The sequence below is a fragment of the Chiloscyllium plagiosum genome, unplaced genomic scaffold, assembly GCF_037043375.1.
Source record: "Chiloscyllium plagiosum isolate Xiang-an unplaced genomic scaffold, Cpla_swu_hap1 HiC_scaffold_5, whole genome shotgun sequence".
Lineage (NCBI taxonomy): Eukaryota > Metazoa > Chordata > Chondrichthyes > Orectolobiformes > Hemiscylliidae > Chiloscyllium > Chiloscyllium plagiosum.
In genome coordinates, this window is record NW_028270143.1 from 138,276,233 (window position 1) to 138,296,565 (window position 20,333).

A 20,333-nucleotide genomic window follows, 5' to 3' on the forward strand; every position below is an offset into this window, starting at 1 on the left:
TGTGTCCTCACTGAGTGCTGGGTTAATGGGGGGGGGGGTGTCCTCACTGAGTGCTGGGTTAATGGGGGTGGGGGGGGAGGGTGGTGTCCTCACTGAGTGCTGGGTTAATGGGGGTGGGGGGAGTGGGGGTGTCCTCACTGAGTGCTGGGTTAATGGAGGGGTGTGTCCTCACTGAGTGCTGGGTTAATGGCGGTGGGGGGGTGGGGGGGTGTCCTCACCGAGTGCTGGGTTAATGGGGGTGGGGTGTCCTCACTGAGTGCTGGGTTAATGGGGGTGGGGGGTGTCCTCACTGAGTGCTGGGTTAATGGGGGTGGGGGGGAGGGGGGGTGTCCTCACCGAGTGCTGGGCTAATGGAGAGGGGGTGTCCTCACTGAGTGCTGGGTTAATGGGCGGGGTGTCCTCACTGAGTGCTGGGTTAATGGGGCGGGGTGTCCTCACTGAGTGCTGGGTTAATGGGGGGGGGTGTCCTCACTGAGTGCTGGGTTAATGGGGGGGGGTGTCCTCACTGAGTGCTGGGTTAATGGGGGTGGGGGGTGTCCTCACTGTGTGCTGGGTTAATAGGGGTGGGGGGGAGGGGGGGTGTCCTCACTCAGTGCTGGGTTAATGGGGGTGGGGGGTGTCCTCACTGAGTGCTGGGCTAATGGAGGGGGGGTGTCCTCACTGAGTGCTGGGTTAATGGGCGGGGTGTCCTCACTGAGTGCTGGGTGAGGGGGGGGGGGGGGGTGTCCTCACTGAGTGTTGGGTTAATAGGGGTGGGGTTTGTCCTCACTGAGTGCTGGGTTAATGGGGGGGGGGTGTCCTCACTGAGTGCTGGGTTAATGGGGGGGTCCTCACTGAGTGCTGGTTAATGGGGGTGGGGGGTGTCCTCACTGAGTGCTGGGTTAATGGGGTGGGGGGGGTCCTCACTGAGTGCTGGGTTAATGGGGGTGGGGGGTGCCCTCACTGAGTGCTGGATTAATGGTGGTGGGGGGTGTCCTCACTGAGTGCTGGGTTAATGGGGGGGGTGTCCTCACTGAGTGCTGGATTAATGGGGGTGGGGGGTCTCCTCACTGAGTGCTGCGTTAATGGGGGTGGTGTCCTCACTGAGTGCTGGGTTAATGGGGGGGGGGGGTGTCCTCACTGAGTGCTGGGTTAATGGGGGGGGGTGTCCTCACTGAGTGCTGGGTTAATGGGGGTGGGGGGTGTCCTCACTGAGTGCTGGGTTAATGGGGGGGGGGGGTGTCCTCACTGAGTGCTGGATTAATGGGGGTGGGGGGTGTCCTCACTGAGTGCTGGGTTAATGGGGGGGAGGTGTCCTCACTGAGTGTTGGGTTAATGGGGGTGAGGGGTGTCCTCACTGAGTGCTGGGTTAATGGGGGTGGGGGGTGTCCTCACTGAGTGCTGGGTTAGTGGGGGGAGGGGGAGGAGGGGTGTCCTCACTGAGTGCTGGGTTAATGGGGGGTGGGGTCCTCACTGAGTGCTGTGTTAATGGGGGGGTGTCCTCACTGAGGGCTGGGTTAATGGGGGTGGGGGGTGTCCTCACTGAGTGCTGGGTTAATAGAGGGGGTTGTCCTCACTGAGTGCTGGGTTAATGGGGGTGGGGGGTGTCCTCACTGAGTGCTGGGTTAATAGAGGGGGTTGTCCTCACTGAGAGCTTGGTTAATAGAGGGGGTTGTCCTCACTGAGAGCTTGGTTAATGGGGAGGGGTGTCCTCACTGAGTGCTGGGTTAATGGGGGGGTGGGGTCCTCACTGAGTGCTGGGTTAATGGGGGGGTGGGGTCCTCACTGAGTGCTGGGTTAATGGGGGGGGTTGTCCTCACTGAGTGCTGGGTTAATGGGGGGGGAAGGTCCTTACTGAGTGCTGGGTTAATGGGGGGGTGTCCTCACTGAGTGCTGGGTTAATGGGGGGGTGTCCTCACTGAGTGCTGGGTTAATGGGGGTGGGGGGGAGGGGGGGGTGTCCTCACTGAGTGCTGGGTTAATGGGGGGGGGTGTCCTCACTGAGTGCTGGGTTAATGGGGGGGGGAGTGTCCTCACTGAGTGCTGGGTTAATGGGGGTGGGGGGGAGGGGGGGTGTCCTCACTGAGTGCTGGGTTAATGGGGGTTGGGGTCCTCACTGAGTGCTGGGTTAATGGCGGGGGGTGTCCTCACTGAGTGCTGGGTTAATGGGGGTGGGGGGTGTCCTCACTGAGTGCTGGGTTAATGGTGGTGGGGGGTGTCCTCGCTGAGTGCTGGGTTAATGGGGGTGGGGGGTGTCCTCACTGAGTGCTGTGATAATGGGGGTGGGGGGTGTCCTCACTGAGTGCTGGGTTTAATGGGGGGGGGGTGTCCTCACTGAGTGCTGGGTTAATGGGGGTGGGGGGTGCCCTCACTGAGTGCTGGATTAATGGTGGTGGGGGGTGTCCTCACTGAGTGCTGGGTTAATGGCGGGGGGTGTCCTCACTGAGTGCTGGATTAATGGGGGGGGGTGTCCTCACTGAGTGCTGGGTTAATGGGGGTGGTGTCCTCACTGAGTGCTGGGTTAATGGGGGTGGGGGGTGTCCTCACTGAGTGCTGCGTTAATGGGGGTGGTGTCCTCACTGAGTGCTGGGTTAATGGGGGGGGGTGTCCTCACTGAGTGCTGGGTTAATGGGGGGGGGGTGTCCTCACTGAGTGCTGGGTTAATGGGGGTGGGGGGTGTCCTCACTGAGTGCTGGGTTAATGGGGGTGGGGGGTGTCCTCACTGAGTGCTGGGTTAATGGGGGTCGGGGTTGTCCTCACTGAGTGCTGGGTTAATGGGGGGGAGGTGTCTTCACTGAGTGCTGGGTTAATGGGGGTGGTGTCCTCACTGAGTGCTGGGTTAATGGGGGGGGGTGTCCTCACTGAGTGCTGGGTTAATGGGGGTGGGGGGTGTCCTCACTGAGTGCTGGGTTAATGGGGGGGGGGGGGGGTGTCCTCACTGAGTGCTGGATTAATGGGGGTGGGGGGTGTCCTCACTGAGTGCTGGGTTAATGGGGGGGAGGTGTCCTCACTGAGTGTTGGGTTAATGGGGGTGAGGGGTGTCCTCACTGAGTGCTGAGTTAATGGGGGGGGGTGTCCTCACTGAGTGCTGGGTTAATGGGGGGGGGGGGTGTCCTCACTGAGTGCTGGGTTAATGGTGGTGGGGGGTGTCCTCGCTGAGTGCTGGGTTAATGGGGGTGGGGGGTGTCCTCACTGAGTGCTGTGTTAATGGGGGTGGGGGGTGTCCTCACTGAGTGCTGGGCTAATGGAGGGGGGGTGTCCTCACTGAGTGCTGGGTTAATGGGCGGGGTGTCCTCACTGAGTGCTGGGTGAGGGGGGGGGGGGGTGTCCTCACTGAGTGCTGGGTTAATAGGGGTGGGGGTTGTCCTCACTGAGTGCTGGGTTAATGGGGGGGGGGTGTCCTCACTGAGTGCTGGGTTAATGGGGGGGTCCTCACTGAGTGCTGGGTTAATGGGGGTGGGGGGTGTCCTCACTGAGTGCTGGGTTAATGGGGTGGGGGGGGGTCCTCACTGAGTGCTGGGTTAATGGGGGTGGGGGGTGCCCTCACTGAGTGCTGGATTAATGGTGGTGGGGGGTGTCCTCACTGAGTGCTGGGTTAATGGGGGGGGGTGTCCTCACTGAGTGCTGGATTAATGGGGGTGGGGGGTCTCCTCACTGAGTGCTGCGTTAATGGGGGTGGTGTCCTCACTGAGTGCTGGGTTAATGGGGGGGGGGGGGTGTCCTCACTGAGTGCTGGGTTAATGGGGGGGGGTGTCCTCACTGAGTGCTGGGTTAATGGGGGTGGGGGGTGTCCTCACTGAGTGCTGGGTTAATGGGGGGGGGGGGTGTCCTCACTGAGTGCTGGATTAATGGGGGTGGGGGGTGTCCTCACTGAGTGCTGGGTTAATGGGGGGGAGGTGTCCTCACTGAGTGTTGGGTTAATGGGGGTGAGGGGTGTCCTCACTGAGTGCTGGGTTAATGGGGGTGGGGGGTGTCCTCACTGAGTGCTGGGTTAGTGGGGGGAGGGGGAGGAGGGGTGTCCTCACTGAGTGCTGGGTTAATGGGGGGTGGGGTCCTCACTGAGTGCTGTGTTAATGGGGGGGTGTCCTCACTGAGGGCTGGGTTAATGGGGGTGGGGGGTGTCCTCACTGAGTGCTGGGTTAATAGAGGGGGTTGTCCTCACTGAGTGCTGGGTTAATGGGGGTGGGGGGTGTCCTCACTGAGTGCTGGGTTAATAGAGGGGGTTGTCCTCACTGAGAGCTTGGTTAATAGAGGGGGTTGTCCTCACTGAGAGCTTGGTTAATGGGGAGGGGTGTCCTCACTGAGTGCTGGGTTAATGGGGGGGTGGGGTCCTCACTGAGTGCTGGGTTAATGGGGGGGTGGGGTCCTCACTGAGTGCTGGGTTAATGGGGGGGGTTGTCCTCACTGAGTGCTGGGTTAATGGGGGGGGGAAGGTCCTTACTGAGTGCTGGGTTAATGGGGGGGTGTCCTCACTGAGTGCTGGGTTAATGGGGGGGTGTCCTCACTGAGTGCTGGGTTAATGGGGGTGGGGGGGAGGGGGGGGTGTCCTCACTGAGTGCTGGGTTAATGGGGGGGGGTGTCCTCACTGAGTGCTGGGTTAATGGGGGGGGGAGTGTCCTCACTGAGTGCTGGGTTAATGGGGGTGGGGGGGAGGGGGGGTGTCCTCACTGAGTGCTGGGTTAATGGGGGTTGGGGTCCTCACTGAGTGCTGGGTTAATGGCGGGGGGTGTCCTCACTGAGTGCTGGGTTAATGGGGGTGGGGGGTGTCCTCACTGAGTGCTGGGTTAATGGTGGTGGGGGGTGTCCTCGCTGAGTGCTGGGTTAATGGGGGTGGGGGGTGTCCTCACTGAGTGCTGTGTTAATGGGGGTGGGGGGTGTCCTCACTGAGTGCTGGGTTTAATGGGGGGGGTGTCCTCACTGAGTGCTGGGTTAATGGGGGTGGGGGGTGCCCTCACTGAGTGCTGGATTAATGGTGGTGGGGGGTGTCCTCACTGAGTGCTGGGTTAATGGCGGGGGGTGTCCTCACTGAGTGCTGGATTAATGGGGGGGGGTGTCCTCACTGAGTGCTGGGTTAATGGGGGTGGTGTCCTCACTGAGTGCTGGGTTAATGGGGGTGGGGGGTGTCCTCACTGAGTGCTGCGTTAATGGGGGTGGTGTCCTCACTGAGTGCTGGGTTAATGGGGGGGGGTGTCCTCACTGAGTGCTGGGTTAATGGGGGGGGGTGTCCTCACTGAGTGCTGGGTTAATGGGGGTGGGGGGTGTCCTCACTGAGTGCTGGGTTAATGGGGGTGGGGGGTGTCCTCACTGAGTGCTGGGTTAATGGGGGTCGGGGTTGTCCTCACTGAGTGCTGGGTTAATGGGGGGGAGGTGTCTTCACTGAGTGCTGGGTTAATGGGGGTGGTGTCCTCACTGAGTGCTGGGTTAATGGGGGGGGGTGTCCTCACTGAGTGCTGGGTTAATGGGGGTGGGGGGTGTCCTCACTGAGTGCTGGGTTAATGGGGGGGGGGGTGTCCTCACTGAGTGCTGGATTAATGGGGGTGGGGGGTGTCCTCACTGAGTGCTGGGTTAATGGGGGGGAGGTGTCCTCACTGAGTGTTGGGTTAATGGGGGTGAGGGGTGTCCTCACTGAGTGCTGAGTTAATGGGGGGGGGTGTCCTCACTGAGTGCTGGGTTAATGGGGGGGGGGGGTGTCCTCACTGAGTGCTGGGTTAATGGTGGTGGGGGGTGTCCTCGCTGAGTGCTGGGTTAATGGGGGTGGGGGGTGTCCTCACTGAGTGCTGTGTTAATGGGGGTGGGGGGTGTCCTCACTGAGTGCTGGGTTTAATGGGGGGGGTGTCCTCACTGAGTGCTGGGTTAATGGGGGTTGGGGGTGTCCTCACTGAGTGCTGGGTTTAATGGGGGGGGTGTCCTCACTGAGTGCTGGGTTAATGGGGGTGGGGGGTGTCCTCACTGAGTGCTGTGTTAATGGGGGTGAGGGGTGTCCTCACTGAGTGCTGGGTTAATGGGGGGGAGGTGTCCTCACTGAGTGCTGTGTTAATGGGGGTTGGGGGTGTCCTCACTGAGTGCTGGGTTTAATGGGGGGGGTGTCCTCACTGAGTGCTGGGTTAATGGGGGTGGGGGGTGTCCTCACTGAGTGCTGTGTTAATGGGGGTGAGGGGTGTCCTCACTGAGTGCTCGGTTAGCAGCTCCTCCAGCTGCCCAATATTTTCGGAGAGAGCCTCCTGGTCTCTCCGACTCAGTGACTCTGCTGTTTCCTCCAGCCATTCCTGTAGATGCTGCAAATCCTGTTGCTCCAAATGAAGGGACAACATTGCTGCTTCCACTCGATCTCCCTGGCAACTGGCCCAGCTCCTGACCTGCAACACAACCAGAGACACACATAGATTTAACAAAGTGTTGGAAAATGGAATTGTGATAAAATGAGGGGGGTGGGATTGTGGTGTAATGTGATGATCACGAGACAATTAATTCAAAGCCCTTTGTTTTCAAAGATTTGTTTTCAAATCCAACAAAATCAAAACATTGAAGTTAACATTAATTAATAAACCTGGAAGATAAATCTGGTCTCTGTGAAGGTGACCAAAGATATTGAAATGTTCAACCAGCCAGGATCACACTGAATGTCCGAATCATAGAGTCCCTACAATGTGGAAGCAGGCCATTCAGCCCATCAAATCCATACTGACCCTTCAAATAACAGACTACCCTTACCCTTTATCTCTGCATTTCCCATGGTCAATCCACCCTAACCTGACAGCTTTGGACTGTGGGAGGAAACCCACACAGACATGGGGAGAATGTGCAAACTCCACACAGAGTGTTGCCCAAGGTTGGAATTGAACCTGGGTCCCTGGTGCTGTGAGGCCGCAGTGCTAACCACTGAGCCACTGTGCTGGCCTACGCTGGCTCCATCACAGCCAGGGCAGACTTAGTAGGCTGAATGGCCTACTCCTATGTTTCTATCATTGTCCAGTGTGTACATGGTGTACATATGACTCCATATTGACAGCAATGTGTTTGATTTTTAACTGCCCCCTGAAATGCCCAATCAGGCCACCAGTTCAAGGGTAATTAGTGAAGGGCAGTAACTGACAGCTCAAACAGCGACGCCAACAACAAATGAAAGAATAAAGAATTTCAAGTTCTGTGGAGATACCTGGATGTTTTATAAAAGGGATCACCAGATGACCATTGTGAACTTTCAAACATAGTTTCACAAAGTAACCCTTCGAAATTACTTCACTTAGTTAAGTGCTTGGGTTTGCTTAGTCATACAGCACAGAAACAGACCCTTCGGTTCAACGTGTCCATGCTGACCAGGTTTCCTCAACTCAACTAGTCGGATTTGTCTGCATTTGGCCCATATCCCTCTAAACCTTTCCAATTCATGTACCTGTCCAAATGACTTTTAAATGTTCTAATTGTACTAGCCTACACCACTTCCTCTGGCAGCTCACTCCATACACACACCACCCTCTGTGTGAAAACGTTGCCACTCAGATCCCTTTTAAATCTTTCCTCCCCTTAAACCTATTCCGTCTACTTTTTGACTACCTTTACCATGGAGAAAAGACCTTGGTAATTCAGCTATCCATGCTCCTCGTGATTTTTGTAAACGGGCAGCACAGTAGCTCAGTGGTTAGCACTGCTGCCTCACAGCACTAGGGTCCCAGGTTTGATCCCAGCCTCAGGTGACTGTCTGTGTGGAGCTTGCACATTCTCCCCCGTGTCTGCGTGGGTTTCCTCCCACAGTCCAATGATGTGCAGGCCAGGTGAATTGGCCAGGCTAAATTGCCCATAGTGTTAGGTGCATTAGTCAGAGGGAAATGGGACTGGGTGGGTTACTCTTCAGAGGGTCAGTGTAGACTGGTTGGGTCGAAGGGCCTGTTTCCACACTAGGGAATCTAATCATAAACCTCTGTAAAGTCACCTCAATACAAGTCCCAGCCCATTCAAGAACATCCTTGCTTTCCAGTTTAATAATATCCTTCATGTAGCAGGGTGACCAGAATTGTATGCAGGAGTCCAAATCAATGTCTTGTACTCAGCCCTCTGACCAATGAAGGCTGCTTCATCAGCCTGTCTACCTGTGATGCCATACACCTTGTTCAACACCATTCCCCAGAGCCCTGCCATGAACTGTGTAAGACCTGCTCCAGCTTGCCCTACCAAAATGCAACACCTTGCATTTATCTGAATTAAACTCCATCCATCATTCCTTGGCCCAGTTGATCAAGATGTTGTATTCTTAGACAACCTGTCCACTACACCACCAATTTCAGTGTCGTCCCCAAACTTACTAACCGTTCCTCCTACATTCTCATCCAAGTCATTGTACAAATGATGAACAACAATGAATCTAGCACCAATCCTTGTAGCACACTGATGAGAAATATTCATTTAGGCTCTTACCTATCTCCTGTGACTTCACTCACAGACTGCCTCATTGATCTTTAAGGGGCCCTATTCTCTCCCTCATTACTCTTGTGCCCTTAACATACTTGTAGAAACTCTCTGCATTCTCCTTTACCTTATCTGCCAAAACTACGTGATGTTCCCTTTTTGCCCTCCTGATTTCCATCTGAAGTAGAACATAGAACATAGAACAATACAGCACAGAACAGGCCATTCGGCCCACGATGTTGTGCCGAACATTTGTCCTAGCTTAAGCACCCATCCATGTACCTATCCAATTGCTGCTTAAAGGTCACCAAAGATTCTGACTCTACCACTCCCACGGGCAGTGCATTCCATGCCCCCACCACTCTCTGGGTAAAGAACCTACCCCTGACATCCCCCCTATACCTTCCACCCTTCACCTTAAATTTATGTCCCCTTATAACACTCTGTTGTACCCAGGGAAAAAGTTTCTGTCTACTCTATCAATTCCTCTGATCATCTTATAAACCTCTATCAAGTCACCCCTCAACCTTCGCCGTTCCAATGAGAAAAGGCCTAGCACTCTCAACCTTTCCTCGTACGACCTATTCTCCATTCCAGGCAACATCCTGGTAAATCTCCTCTGCACCCTCTCCAAAGCTTCCACATCTTTCTTAAAATGAGGCGACCAGAACTGCACACAGTACTCCAAATGTGGCCTTACCGTGGTCCTGTACAGCTGCAACATCACCTCACGACTCTTGAATTCAATCCCTCTGCTAATGAACGCTAATACACCATAGGCCCTCTTACAAGCTCCATCCACCTGAGTGGATTCCTGAAGAAGGGCTTATGCCCGAAACGTCGATCCTCCTGTTTCCTGGATGCTGCCTGACCTGCTGCGCTTTTCCAGCAACACATTTCCAGCTCTGATCTCCAGCATCTGCAGACCTCACTTTCTCCTCGAACCTTATCAAATGCCTTTCTAAAATCCATGTACACTACATCCACTGCTCTACCCTCATCCACATGCTTGGTCACCTCCTCAAAGAATTCAATAGACTTGTAAGGCAAGACCTACCCCTCACAAATCCGTGCTGGCTGTCCCTAATCAAGCAGTGTCTTTCCAGATACTCATAAATCCTATCCCTCAGTACCCTTTCCATTACTTTGCCTACGACCGAAGTAAGACTAACTGGCCTGTAATTCCCGGGGTTATCCCTATTCCCTTTTTTGGACAGGGGCACAACATTCACCACTCTCCAGTCCCCTGGTACCACCCCCGTTGACAGTGAAGACGAAAAGATCATTGCCAACGGTACTGCAATTTCCTCTCTTGCTTCCCACATAATCCTAGGATATATCCCGTCAGGCCTGGGGGACTTGTCTATCCTTAAGTTGTTCAAAATGCCCAACACGTCTTCCTTCCTAACAAGTATCTCCTCTAGCTTACCAGTCCGTTTCACACTCTCCTCTTCAACAATACAGTCCCTCTCGTTTGTAAATACTGAAGAAATGTACTCAATCAAGACCTCCCCCAACTCTTCCGACTCAATACACAGTCTCCCACTACTGTCCTTGATCGGACCTACCCTCGTTCTCATCATTCTCATGTTTCTCACATACGCATAAAATGCCTAGGGGTTATCCTTGATCCTACCCGCCAAAGATTTTTCATGCCCCCTCTTAGCTCTCCTAATCCCTTTCTTCAGGTCCCTTCTGGCTATCCTGTATCCCTCCACTGCTCTGTCTGAACCCTGTTTCCTCAACCTTATGTAAGCCTCCTTCTTCCTCCTTACAAGACATTCAACCTCCCTCATCAACCAAGGTTCCCTCACACGACCATCTCTTTCCTGCCTGACAGGTACATACATATCAAGGACACGTCGTATCTGTTCCTTGAAAAAGTTCCACATTTCCTCGACATCCTTCCCTGACAGCCTATGCTCCCAAGTGTGCTGTTACATGCCCAATATACTGAGGGAGTCACTTGATCCCAGCTGTCTATATCTGACATATACCTCCTAATTTTTCTTGACCAGAACCTCAATGTTTCTAGTCATCCGGAGTTCCCTACTCTTGCCAATTTTGTCCTTCACACTAACAGGAACATGCTGTCCCTGAACTCTCATTATCTCACTTTTTAAACCCTTCCACTTGCTAGAGTCCCTTTACCCGAAAACAGCCTCCACCGATCAACTTTTGAAAGTTCCTGACTAAGACCATTAAAATTGACCTTGCCGCAATTTAGAACTTTAACTTGTGGGCTGGACTTATCCTTTTCTGTAACTATTTTAAAACTAAAAGAAGTATGGTCACTGGTCCCAAAGTGCATCCCCATTAACACCTCAGTCATTTGTCTGCTTTATTTCCCAACTGGAGGTCAGGTTTTGCCCCATCTCTTCAATTTGGACCATCTCCAAATTGATTGAGAAAGATATCCTGGACATACTTAACAAATTTGAGCTAAGTATAATTTATTAACCAACAGAAAGCAGCAAGTCAAGATAAATGGGTCTGGTTAGCAGGATTTAGTTAGCAGGGTTAGTCTGGTTAGTAGGGTTACTTTGGTTAGCAGGGTTTAACTAGTGTAGTGCCACTGGGTTTGGTCCTTGGATCCCAACCTTTTTTTTCCACTTGAGGGACATGAGTGTCACTGGCTGGGTCATATTCATTGCCCGTCCCTAATTGCCCCTTGAGAAGGTTGGGGTGAGCTGTTTTCTTGAACCGCTGCAGTCCATGTGCTGTAGGTAGACCCACAATGTCCCTTAGTGAGGGAATTCCAGGATTCTGACCCGGTGACAGTGAAGGACCAGCAATATATTTCCAAGATAGGGTGGGCAGTGGAGGGGAGCCTGCAGGGGGTGGTGTTCTGCTGCTATTGTCTTTCCAGATGGAAGTGGTTCTGGGTTTGGAAGGTGCTGTCTGAGGGTCTTTGGTAAATTTTTGCAGTGCATCTTGTAGATAATACGCACTGATGCTACTGAGTGTCGGTGGTGGAGGGAGGGGATGCTTGTGGATGTGGTGCCAATCAAGTGGCTGCTTTGTCCTGGATGGTGTCAAGCTTGAGTGTTGTTGGAGCTGCCCCCATCCAGGGCAAATGGGGAGTATTCCATCTGATAAAGGGCTCTGATTCTCCTGCTCTTCAGATGCTGCCTGACCTGCTGTGCTTTTCCAGCAAGACACACCCAACAGTATTCCATCACATTCCTGACTTGTGCCTTGGAGATGATGGACAGGCTTTGGGGAGTCAGGAGGTGAATTATTTGCTGTAGTATTCCCAGCCTCTGACCTACTCTATGTTTATGTAGTGAAAACAAAAAATGATGAAAGTCACAGCAAGTCAGGCAGCATCCATGGAAAGACAGCAAGATGTCATTTTGGGAATGGATGACTTTCGAATGAAGGGTCATCTAGACTCGAAACACTAGCTTGATCTCTCTGCATGGATGCTGCCTGACCTGCTGTGATTTTATTGTTTTCAGTATAGACTCGAGGAACTGCAATAATTTTCTCTTATATTTATGTGGTGAGTCCAGTTGAGCTTCTGGCCAATGTAACCCCAAGGATGTTGGTAGTAGGGAATTCAGTGATGGTGACACCATTGAATGTCAAGGGGAGATGTCTCTTATTGGTGATGGTCATAGCCTGGCATTTGAGTGGTGTGAACATTACTTGTCATTTGTCAGCCCAAGCCTGGATATTGTCCAGACCTTGTTGCATTTGAACACAGACTGCCTCAGTGTCTGAGGTGATTTTCAACAGTGGTGTGTTTGAGGGTTATGGAGAGTGGGCAGGTTAGTGGAGTTGAGGCTGAGATGAAATCAGTCATAATCATATTAAATGCCTCACAAAGTTGTTAGAGTTCTTTGATAAAGTGACCAGGAAGATTGATGAGGGTGGGGCGGTAGACCTAGTGCTGAATTTCAGTCAGGCCTTTTAAGGTTCCACAAGGCAGGTAGCTCTGGAAGGTTAGACCTTATGGAATCCAGGGTCAGCTGGCAAATTGGATACCCAATTGGTTTGATGGTAGGACGCAGAGGGTAATAGTGGAAGGATGCTTGTCAGACTGGAGGCTTGTGAGTAGTGGAGTACCTCAGGGGTCAGTGTTGGGTCCATTGCTGTTTGTTACCTATATCAATGATTTGGATGAGAATGTCCAAGGCATTCATTAATTTGCTGTTGACTCTAAACTAAGCAGCATTGTGGACAGTGAGGAAGGTTATCAGAAATTGCAGCAAGACCTTGACCAGCTGGGGAGTTTATGGAGTTTAGTATGGATAAGTGTGTGGTCTTGCATTTTGGAAAGTCAAATCAAGGTAGGAATTTCACGGTGAATGGTAGGGCCTTAAGGAGTGTCATGGAACAGAGGGACCTTGGAGTTCAGGTTCACAGTTCTCTGAAAGTGGTGTCCCAGGTGGACAGGGCAATGATGAAGGCTTTTGGCACACTGGCCCTCATCAGTCAGGTCATTGAGTATAGAAGTTGGGAAGTTATGTTGCTGTTATCCAGGATGTTGGTGAGACCACGCTTGGAGTATTGTGTTCAGTTTTGGTCACCTTGTTGTAGGAAGGACGTCACTAATCTAGAAAGAACGCAGAAGAAATTTACAAGGATATTGTCTGGACTCCATGGTCTGAGTTTTAGGGAGAGGTTGAACAAGCTAGAATGTGTTTTTTTGAGCATGGGAGACTGAGGGGGAACTTTTTAGAGGTGTATAAGATTATGAGAGGCATGGACAGGGTAAATACACTAAGTCTTTTTCCCAGGGTTGGAGAATGGAGGACAAGACGACATAAAAGGGAACCTGAGAGGCAACTTTCTTACACACAGGGTGATGTGCATATGGAATGAGCTGCCAGCAGAAGTGGTGGAGGCATAAACATTAATAACATTTAAAAGGCATTTAGACAAATACATGGATAGGAAAGGATTAGAAGGATATGAGCCAAGTGCAGGGAAATGGGGTTATGGAGGGCAGACATTTTGGTCAGCATAGACCAATTTGGACCAAAGGACCTGTCTCCATGCTGTAATACTCTATCAGTCTCTATGACTATGAAATGAGGTAGCAGGCCTTCAGTGGGTGAATGGCCTCCTCTTGCTTTTAGTTTTTAGATTACTTACAATGTGGAAACAGGCCCTTCGGCCCAACAAGTCCACACTGACCCTCCAAAGAGCAAACCACCCAGACCCATTCCCCTACACTTACCCCTTCACCTAACACTACGGGCAATTTAACGTGGCCAATTCACCTGACCTGCATATTTTTGGATTGTGGGAGAAAACCCACGCAGACACGGGGAGAATGTGCAAACTCCACACAGACAGTTGCCTGAGGTGGGAATTGAACCCGGGTCTATGGCGCTGTGAGACAGCAGTGCTAACCACTGAGCCACCCAGAAAAAAAGTAGTCGGAAGAGGGCACCCGCATCTTACATTTCTCCTGTTTGACGGTCTCTGATGAGGAGGTGCTGCTCTGGAAAAACTCAATCTTGCACCATGCTTCGGACTCACCTCATCCCATCGTGTTTGTACCATGTTGATCCAGGATTGGATGATGCTGACTGATTCCGGATTACAGGAAGTCAGGATCTCATTCCCAAGGGCAATGACAGACTCCAGAGCTGGATACTCATGCTCCAGACTGTCAACGGCCTCCTGAAACAGATATCAGAACATCAGCTCCCTCCATCCTGCTCACCCTTCCCTACTCCCCACTAATTTACACCACCCTCTTCCCTCCCTCCCCATCACTCTCTGCTTCCCTCCCTCTCCCCTCACCCCCAACCTCTCTCCCTTTCCCCTTACCCTCCATCTCCCTCCCTCTCCCCCTCACCCCCACCTCCCACCTCCCTCACCCTCACCTCCCTACCTCCCTCTCTCCTCACCCCTCCACCTCCCTCCCTCTCCCCTCACCCCCACCTGCCTCCCTCTCCCCTCATCCCCAACTCCCTCCCTCTCCCCTCACCCCCAACTCCCTCCCTCTCCCCTCACGCCCCCACCTAGCTCTCCCCTTACCCTCCACCCTCCCTCTCTCCTTACCCCCACCTCCCTCTCCCCTCACCCCCACCTCCCTCCCTCTCCCCTTACCCCCACCTCCCCCCCTCTCCCCTCATCCCCCACCTCCCTCTCCCCTCACCCCCACCTCCCTCCCTCTCCCCTCACCCCCACCTCCCTCCCTCTCCCCTCATCTCCACCTCCCTCCCTCTCCCCTCACCCCCATCTCCCTTTGCCCTCGTCCCCAACCTCCCTCCCTCTCCCCTCACCATCCCCTCAACCCCCAGCTCCCTCTCCCCTCACTCCCAACCTCCCTCCCTCTCCCCTCACCCTCCCACCTCCCTCTCCCCTCATCCCCACCTCCCTCCCTCTCCCCTCACCCCCCACCTCCCTCTCCCCTTGCCCCCACCTCTCTCCCTCTCCCCTCGCCCCCACCTCTCTCCCTCTCCCCTCACCCCCCCACCTCTCTCCCCCCTTACCCCCACTTCCCTCCCTCTCCCCTCACCCCCCCACTTCCCTCTCCCCTTACCCCCACTTCCCTCCCTCTCCCCTCACCCCCCCACCTTCTCCCCTCACCCCCAACTCCCTCCCTCTCCCCTCACCCCGCCACCTCCTTCCCTGTCCCCTCACCCCCCCACCTCCCTCTCCCCTCACCCTCCAACCTCCCTCTCTCTCCCCTTACCCTCCCCTCACCCCCAACCCTCCTCCCTCACCCCTTATCCCTCACCTCCCACTCCCCTTACCCCCACCTCCCTCCCATTCCCCTCACCCCCCACCTCCCTCCCTCTCCCCTCACACCCCAACTCCCTCCCTCTCGCCCCACCCCCCACCTCCCTCCCTCTCCCCCACCTCCCTCCTCCCTCCCTCTCCCCCACCTCCCTCCTCCCTCCCTCTCCCCCACCTCCCTCCCTCTCCTCCCCACCTCCCTCCCTCTCCCCTCACCCTCCAACCTCCCTCTCCCCTCACCCTCCAACCTCCCCTCACCCCCCCACCTTACTCCCTCTCCCCTCATCCCCACCTCCCTCCCTCTCCCCTCATCCCCCACCTCCCTCCCTCTGCCCTCACCCCCACCGTCTCACCTCACTCCCCACCTCCCTCTCCCTCCCCTCACCCCCCACCTCCCTCTCCCCTTACCCCCACCTCCCTCCCTCTCCCCTTACCCCCCACCTCCCTCTCCCCTTATCCCTACCTCCTTCCCTCTCCCCTCGCCCCCCCAACTCCCTCTCCCCTTACCCCCCAACTCCCTCTTCCCTTATGCCCACCTCCCTCCCTCTCCCCTTACCCCCACCTCCCTCCCTCTCCCCTCACGCCCCCACCTCCCTCCCTCTCCCCTCACCTCCCTCTCCCCTTACCTCCCCACCTCCCCCCTCCCCTCACCCCCCACCTCCCTCCCTCTCCCCTCACCCCCCACCTCCCTCCCTCTCCCCTCAGCCCCCCACCTCCCTCTCCCCTTACCCCCACCTCCCTCCCTCTCCCCTCATCCCCCCCACCTCCCTCTCCCCTTACCCCTCAACTCCCTCTTCCCTTATGCCCACTTCCCTCCCTCTCCCCTCACCCCACCCCACATCCCTCCCTCTCCCCTCAACCCCCACCTCCCTCTCCCCTCACCGCCCCACCTCCCTCTCCCCTTACCCCCACCTCCCTCCCTCTCCCCTTACCCCCACCTCCCTCCCTCTCCCCTCACCCCCCACCTCCCTCCCTCTCCCCTCACCCCCCCACCTCTCTCTCCCCTCAACCCCCACCTCCCTCTCCCCTCAATGCCCCACCTCCCTCTCCCCTTACCCCCACCTCCCTCCCTCTCCCCTTACCCCCACATCCCTCCCTCTCCCCTCAACCCCCACCTCCCTCTCCCCTCACCCCCCCCACCTCCCTCTCCCCTCACCGCCCCACCTCCCTCTCCCCTTACCCCCACCTCCTTCCCTCTCCACTTACCCCCACCTCCGTCTCCCCTTACTCCCCCACCTCCCTCTCCCCTTACCCCCCCACCTCCCTCTCCCCTTACCCCCACCTCCCTCCCCCCTTACCCCCACCTCCCTCCCTCTCCCCTCACCCCCCCACCTCCCTCCCTCTCTGCTCACCCCCCCACCTCCCTCCCTCTCCCCTCACCCTCACCTCCCTCTCCCCCACACCCCACCTCCCTCTCCCCCACACCCCCACCTCCCTCTCCCCCTCATCCCCACCTCCCTCGCCCCCTCACCCCCACCTCCCTCTCCCCCACCTCCCTCTCCCCCTCACCCCCACCTCCCTCACCTCCCTACCTCCCTCACCCTCACCTCCCTCCCTCCCCCTCACCCCTCCACCTCCCTCCCTCCACTCACCCCCACCTGCTTCCCTCTCCCCTCATCCCCAACTCCCTCCCTCTCCCCTCACGCCCCCACCTTCCTCTCCCCTTACCCTCCACCCTCCCTCTCTCCTTACCCCCACCGCCCTCCCTCTCCCCTCACCCCCCACCTCCCTCTCCCCTCACCCCCACCTCCCTCCCTCTCCCCTCATCTCCACCTCCCTCCCTCTCTCACCCCTCACCCCCTATCTCCCTTTGCCCTCACCCTCCAACCTCCCTCCCTCTCCCCTCACCATCCCCTCACCCCCCCAGCTCCCTCCCTCACCCTTCACCCCCCCACCTCCCTCTCCCCTTGCCCCCACCTCTCTCCCTCTCCCCTCGTCCCCACCTCTCTCCCTCTCCCCTCACCCCCACCTCTCTCCCCTCCCCTCACCCCCCCACCTCTCTCCCCCCTTACCCCCACTTCCCTCCCTCTCCCCTCACCACCCCACTTCCCTCTCCCCTTACCCCCACTTCCCTCCCTCTCCCCTCACCCTCCCACCTCCCTCTCCCCTCATCCCCACCTCCCTCCCTCTCCCCTCACCCTACCTCCCTCTCCCCTTACCCCCACCTCTGTCCCTCTCCCTTCACCCCCCCACATCTCTCTCCCCTTACCCCCATTCCCTCCCTCTCCCCTCACCCCCCCACTTCCCTCTCCCCTTACCCCCACTTCCCTCCCTCTCCTCTCACCCCCCCACCACCCTCTCCCCTCACCCCAACTCCCTCCCTCTCCCCTCACCTCGCCACCTCCTTCCCTCTCCCCTCACCCCCCCACTTCCTTCCCTCTCCCCTCACCCCGCCACCTCCTTCCCTGTCCCCTCACCACCCCACCTCCCTCTCCCCTCACCCTCCAAACTCCCACTCTCTCCCCTTACCCTCCCCTCACCCCCAACCCTCCTCCCTCACCCCTTACCCCTCACCTCCCACTCCCCTTACCCCCACCTCGCTCCCATTCCCCTCACCCCCCCACCTCCCTCCCTCTCCCCTCACCCCCCAACCTCCCTCCCTCTCCCCTCACCCTCCCACCTCCCTCTCCCCTCATCCCCACCACCCTCCCGCTCCCCTCACCCCACCTCCCTCTCCCCTTACCCCCACCTCTCTCCCTCTCCCTTCACCCCCCCCACATCTCTCTCCCCTTACCCCCATTCCCTCCCTCTCCCCTCACCCCCCCCACTTCCCTCTCACCTTACCCCCACTTCCCTCCCTCTCCCCTCACCCCCCCACCACCCTCTCCCCTCACCCCAACTCCCTCCCTCTCCCCTCACCTCGCCACCTCCTTCCCTCTCCCCTCACCCCCCCACCTCCTTCCCTCTCCCCTCACCCCCCCACCTCCTTCCCTCTCCCCTCACCCCCCACCTCCTTCCCTCTCCCCTCACCCCCCCACCTCCCTCTCCCCTCACCCTCCAACCTCCCTCTCTCTCCCCTCACCCCCCCACCTCCCTCCCTCTCCCCCACCTCCCTCCCTCTCCCCTCACCCCCCCACCTCCTTCCCTCTCCCCTCACCCCCCCACCTCCCTCTCCCCTCACCCTCCAACCTCCCTCTCTCTCCCCTCACCCCCCAACCCTCCTCCCTCACCCCTTACCCCCCACCTCCCACTCCCCTTCCCCCTACCTCCCTCTCCCCTTACTCCCACCTCCCTCCCTCTCCCCTCACCCCCCCACTTCCCTCCCTCTCCCCCACCTCCCTCCCTCTCCCCTCACCTCCCCACCTCCCTCCCTCTCCCCTCAACCCCCCACCTCCCTCTCCCCTTACCCCCCACTTCCCTCTCCCCTCATCCCCCACCTCCCTCTCCCCTACCCCCCACTTCCCTCTCCCCTCATCCCCCACCTCCCTCTCCCCTCACCCCCCCACTTTCCTCTCCCCTCACCCCCCCACCTCCCTCTCCTCTCACCCTCCAACCTCCCACTCCCCTCACCCTCCAACCTCCCCTCACCCCCCCACCTTACTCCCTCTCCCCTTATCCCCACCTCCCTCCCTCTCCCCTCACCCCCCACCTCCCTCCCTCTCCCCTCACTCCCCCACCTCCCTCCCTCTCCCCTCACTCCCCCACCTCCCTCCCTCCCCCCTCACTCCCCCACCTCCCTCTCCCTCCCCTCACCCCCCACCTCCCTCTGCCCTCACCCCCCACCTCCCTCCGTCTCACCTCACTCCCCCACCTCCCTCTCCCTCCCCTCATCCCCCACCTCCCTCTCCCCTTACCCCCACCTCCCTCCCTCTCCCCTTACCCCCCACCTCCCTCTCCTCTTACCCCCACCTCCCTCCCTCTCCCCTTACCCCCCACCTCCCTCCCTCTCCCCTTACCCCCCACCTCCCTCCCTCTTACCCCCACCTCCCTCCCATTCCCCTCACCCCCCCACCTCCATCCCTCTCCCCTCACCCCCCAACCTCCCTCCCTCTCCCCTCACCCTCCCACCTCCCTCTCCCCTCATCCCCACCTCCCTCCCTCTCCCCTCACCCCACCTCCCTCTCCCCTTACCCCCACCTCTCTCCCTCTCCCTTCACCCCCCCCACATCTCTCTCCCCTTACCCCCATTCCCTCCCTCTCCCCTCAACCCCCCACTTCCCTCTCCCCTTACCCCCACTTCCCTCCCTCTCCCCTCACCCCCCCCACCACCCTCTCCCCTCACCCCAACTCCCTCACCTCGCCACCTCCTTCCCTCTCCCCTCACCCCCCCACCTCCTTCCCTCTCCCCTCACCCCCCCACCTCCTTCCCTCTCCCCTCACCCCCCCACCTCCTTCCCTCTCCCCTCACCCCCCCCACCTCCTTCCCTCTCCCCTCACCCCCCCACCTCCCTCTCCCCTCACCCTCCAACCTCCCTCTCTCTCCCTCACCCCCCAACCCTCCTCCCTCACCCCTTACCCCCCACCTCCCACTCCCCTTTCCCCCTACCTCCCTCTCCCCTTACTCCCACCTCCCTCCCTCTCCCCTCACCCCCCCACCTCCCTCCCTCTCCCCCACCTCCCTCCCTCTCCCCTCACCCCCACCTCCCTCCCTCTCCCCCACCTCCCTCCCTCTCCCCTCACCTCTCCACCTCCCTCCCTCTCCCCTCAACCCCCCACCTCCCTCTCCCCTTACCCCCCACTTCCCTCTCCCCTCATCCCCCACCTCCCTCTCCCCTCACTTTCCTCTCCCCTCATCCCCCACCTCCCTCTCCTCTCACCCTCCAACCTCCCACTCCCCTCACCCTCCAACCTCCCCTCACCCACCCACCTTACTCCCTCTCCCCTCATCCCCACCTCCCTCCCTCTCCCCTCACCCCCCACCTCCCTCCCTCTCCCCTCACTCCCCCACCTCCCTCCCTCTCCCCTCACTCCCCCACCTCCCTCACTCCCCCACCTCCCTCTCCCTCCCCTCACCCCCCACCTCCCTCTGCCCTCACCCCCCACCTCCCTCCGTCTCACCTCACTCCCCCACCTCCCTCTCCCTCCCCTCATCCCCCACCTCCCTCTCCCTCCCCTCACCCCCCACCTCCCTCTCCCTCCCCTCACCCCCACCTCCCTCCCTCTCCCCTTACCCCCCACCTCCCTCTCCTCTTACCCCCACCTCCCTCCCTCTCCCCTTACCCCCACCTCCTTCCCTCTCACCTTACCCCCCCCACCTCCCTCCCTCTCCCCTCACCCCCTACCTCCCTCTCCCCTTACCCCCACCTCCCT

The 20,333-nt window shown here is 57.7% G+C and overlaps 1 protein-coding gene across 1 annotated transcript in view; it reads right to left on the reverse strand.

The window, feature by feature from the left end:
- LOC148150048 (microtubule-actin cross-linking factor 1, isoforms 6/7-like) overlaps window positions 1-20,333 on the reverse strand; it is a 374,112-nt gene that overhangs the window by 4,408 nt on the left and 349,371 nt on the right. Inside the window, exons 23-24 of the mRNA XM_087987781.1 lie at window positions 13,875-14,018; window positions 6,146-6,334 (exon numbers count right to left, since the gene is read on the reverse strand). Of these exons, the coding sequence (XP_087843907.1) occupies window positions 6,146-6,334; window positions 13,875-14,018 (333 nt within the window). The remainder of the gene's footprint in view (window positions 1-6,145; window positions 6,335-13,874; window positions 14,019-20,333) is intronic.